This window comes from Cyprinodon variegatus, unplaced genomic scaffold, assembly GCF_000732505.1.
Source record: "Cyprinodon variegatus isolate N-32 unplaced genomic scaffold, C_variegatus-1.0 Scaffold20, whole genome shotgun sequence".
Taxonomy (NCBI): domain Eukaryota; kingdom Metazoa; phylum Chordata; class Actinopteri; order Cyprinodontiformes; family Cyprinodontidae; genus Cyprinodon; species Cyprinodon variegatus.
Window position 1 is genome coordinate 74,446 of NW_015150473.1, and position 3,576 is coordinate 78,021.

The 3,576-nt window shown below is 32.8% G+C and overlaps 1 protein-coding gene across 2 annotated transcripts; it reads right to left on the minus strand.

Moving 5' to 3' along the window:
• Positions 1–905: 905 nt before the first annotated feature.
• On the minus strand, positions 906–3,570 carry bloc1s5 (biogenesis of lysosomal organelles complex-1, subunit 5, muted). Of its 2 annotated transcripts, none has more exons than XM_015389483.1 (5): positions 3,510–3,570; positions 3,341–3,423; positions 2,260–2,389; positions 1,713–1,771; positions 906–1,601 (listed from the first exon to the last, which is right to left on the minus strand). In XM_015389483.1, exons 1-5 carry the CDS (start codon positions 3,526–3,528, stop codon positions 1,431–1,433), a joined length of 462 nt encoding a protein of 153 aa, XP_015244969.1. In that variant the 5' UTR covers positions 3,529–3,570; the 3' UTR covers positions 906–1,430. The 2 variants fall into 2 exon arrangements, with proteins under 2 accessions (XP_015244969.1, XP_015244961.1); XM_015389475.1 differs by lacking the exon at positions 1,713–1,771 and adding an exon at positions 2,013–2,071 and having other exon boundaries at positions 919–1,601.
• Between the last annotated feature and the right edge of the window lie 6 nt (positions 3,571–3,576).

The following is a 3,576-nucleotide window of genomic DNA, read 5'->3' on the forward strand; positions in this document are numbered from 1 at the left end:
CTCACAGACCGATGCGCATTTCCATAACAGATAAAAACCTACAGTTTGCATTCAATTTTCGACTGTTTTCAACATCTCTGTTTTTTTGGTGTTGCATGAGAATAAATTTGATAAAGTTTCATCATTAAAGTTTAAATCATATCAAGTCCAACTAATGAAAACACATCAGGTTCCATCACTCCATTTTAAATGAACAGAACACTGTTATTTCATGTTATTGTGTTGCATTTAACTTTTCAGTTTTGATTTAAAAAATACGGTTTGCGTGGATTGCTGCACACTTTAATGCAAAGTTTATTTTTAAATGTCCTGATTTTTTGCATTAAACATTGCACTGCATGTTTTTTTGTGCACAGACACACTAAAATTCCCTTTAATGAATTTTTCTTAGGGATTAATAAATTATTGAGTTGACTTAAACATGAGCCACTAGTCTTTTAAATTTGCCTCATGCAATGCTTTTACAAAAAGAAGCATCATGTTAGAGCTTTAAATACACCAAGGCCTTTGATTTAACTATCTGAACCTTATAAAGCTACATCTGTATTTGGATTTAACAATTTGCTTCAAGTTTATGTTAACTTCTGATATTGAAAAAAGCCTTTACAAATAATCTCAAATTCTTTTTGTAACAAAGGGAAATTATTTTAGTTAACTGAATTGACTTTAAATAAAACTTAATCTCAGATACGCAAAGGGTCCTCAAGGTATGCGTTTTCTACAGAATAATTGTCACTTTTGCAGACTATAAAAACTGGATGTCAGATGATCCACTATGTTTTTTTAAAAGGCTGTTAGGTTCTGATGTTGCCCATGTAGCTTGACCAGTTGCTGACCAAATGTTGAAAAAGGTTTTTGCACAAATGATTGCAAACATTTTCTGTGGCACAATTTAAGTAATTTTGTTCTGCATGTATTTATTCACAATAGCTTTTTTTTATTATTCAAACTTCAGGTGGTATGAAACATTTTATGTCAGTTTCAGTTTATTATGCTGCAAAAGGTAAAAATAAAAAAAAGATATATTACTGGACATGAGACAAATGATATTTAATATACACAAAAAAAAGGGGACCAAAAAGCAAAAACAAAATTGTTGTGAAATAAGAAGGATTTCTATTAAGGGCAGTTATCTCTCACACAGGAAGTCAGAGTCATAGTAACAAGTTCTACAATTAGTTTAGCTTAGAATAACTTAATCATGGAAAGTCATGCTTTGGATCTACATTTGGATTTTCTTTCAACCTGAGTTTAATTTATCACCAAGTCTTACAGACATTGGTGGGGCTTCACAGGTTACAGAAATATGATCAATAAATCTGATCTATTCATCAACACTGACGTTTGGGCTCTTGTTCTGCCAGCACTAAATGGGATAGACCAGCAAACATAATTCTTTAAAACAAAGTATTCTTAGAATAGAAAAGTGATTAGACAGAAAATTGTGCCAAGTCCTTCTTCTTTTCATTAAAGCGAATGCTGAGCTCTCCAACAGCCTTAGCGTGCTCCTCATCCACCTCTTCCTTTAACCTCTGCTGCTCCTTAAGAAACTCCGCCCAGTCTTCTTTTAGTTTGTCCATGTTTGCCTCCATCTGGGTGTTCTGGAACGACATGAAGATGATCAAATTTGGTGTATATCCTGTCTTGTTTTAATTAAAGTGTACCAAATAAAATGCAAAGTCAGACTGTCTCCCTAATATTATTATTACTACCTGCTGTGCCTCTACCTCCCTCTGCTGGACTCTCTCTGCCATGTGATTAGCAGCCTCCACTGAAGAGGAAAAAAACAGAACAAAATCAGCTCAATATCATGATGCTTATTGCCAAGTGGCCACAACAAGTCCTGTTTCTCTTTATCAAGAATTATTTTTAATGAACAGTAATTGCAATCAGCAGNTGTTCTGGAACGACATGAAGATGATCAAATTTGGTGTATATCCTGTCTTGTTTTAATTAAAGTGTACCAAATAAAATGCAAAGTCAGACTGTCTCCCTAATATTATTATTACTACCTGCTGTGCCTCTACCTCCCTCTGCTGGACTCTCTCTGCCATGTGATTAGCAGCCTCCACTGAAGAGGAAAAAAACAGAACAAAATCAGCTCAATATCATGATGCTTATTGCCAAGTGGCCACAACAAGTCCTGTTTCTCTTTATCAAGAATTATTTTTAATGAACAGTAATTGCAATCAGCAGGGCTGTTAAAATAAAAATAAAATGTTGGAAGTCATAAATGATAAAAAGGGGGTAGCCACTTACAGCGCTTACTGATGTCGGATAGTTTCTGGCTTATTTCCTCTAAATTAGTGGGCAACATTTGCTTGTTTGCTTCCTGCACCGTTTTGTTTAGGTTCTCCAGCAGCCGGCTCTCCCTCAAGCCTCGTTTCTCCTGAAGAAAAGCAGAGAGAATAAAATGGAAAACTAAATATAATATATAAAGCATAACAAAATGCTGAATCCTGTAAATAATAATATTTATTTAAAATAATATTTATTTCAACAGCATAATCAAGCACATTAAGCACTGTTCACGCATTAAGCACATTGAAAACTTAAAAGAATCTATCGTTTTTACAATTTAGTTTTCTTTTGTTGGAAAACAATCACCGTTGATTCTCCTTAGAGCTCCATCTCTTATCTTCAGGTCATGCAAATACTCTGGATGTTTCAAATAATTTAACATATTGGTAGTTCAAAGAATGATTTCTGTACTTTTAGGAAAGAAACATACACACAGAATCACAGATCATACATCGCATTAGGGCTAAAAAATAAGATTAATAGTTATTAATGGGTTATTGAAATAATATTCAACTTATCTAGTAATAATTATAAGTATAGAGTATAGAGATTGTAAAAACATGTCTTTAGCTGAAAGAACAATCCACTTAAATGAATAATTATATCAAAATTGTAAAAAAAAAAATATGTAAACATTTTGCATTCAAGATAAAAAAAACATTTTTGTCTTTCAATATGTTCAGTTCAGAACTTCTCGAGTGGAAATCTTTTTTGTTTCACCTGGTTTAATTTAGTGAAAAAAAAACTTCTTGAAGGAATCTTTAGTAATCTTATTATTAATCAATTAATCGAAAAAAAAACAAAAAAACAACTGAAAGCTTAATCGATTTGCAAAAATAATCTTAAAGCTGCATCCCTACATCAAACCAAACAGATTTGTTCCATAACAAAGCCCTTCTGAATGTTTATTAGTGGAAACAAACTCACATTTTGTTTACAGAAGCACATAGCTGCATTTAGGTCCCATTTAAATTTTAAAGAACTTATTAAAAAGTTAAGGCTCCTATATCAACTTATATTGGGTCATAATGTTACTTACCTCAAACTCTCTGACAAAGAAGCGGATTTCTGCACTGATAACAGGTCTGTGGTCCAACAGTCTGGACTGGATATCACCAACATCTACAAGATCAACAGAGCTTACATTAATACAGCTTTCAGAACGCATATTTAACGAAATAAACATTATCTACACAACAGCAACTTACCTTTAGCAATCTTTTCCATCAATAGAAAATATCCAGAATGATGCCTTAGATTTAAAAACTCTGTTAT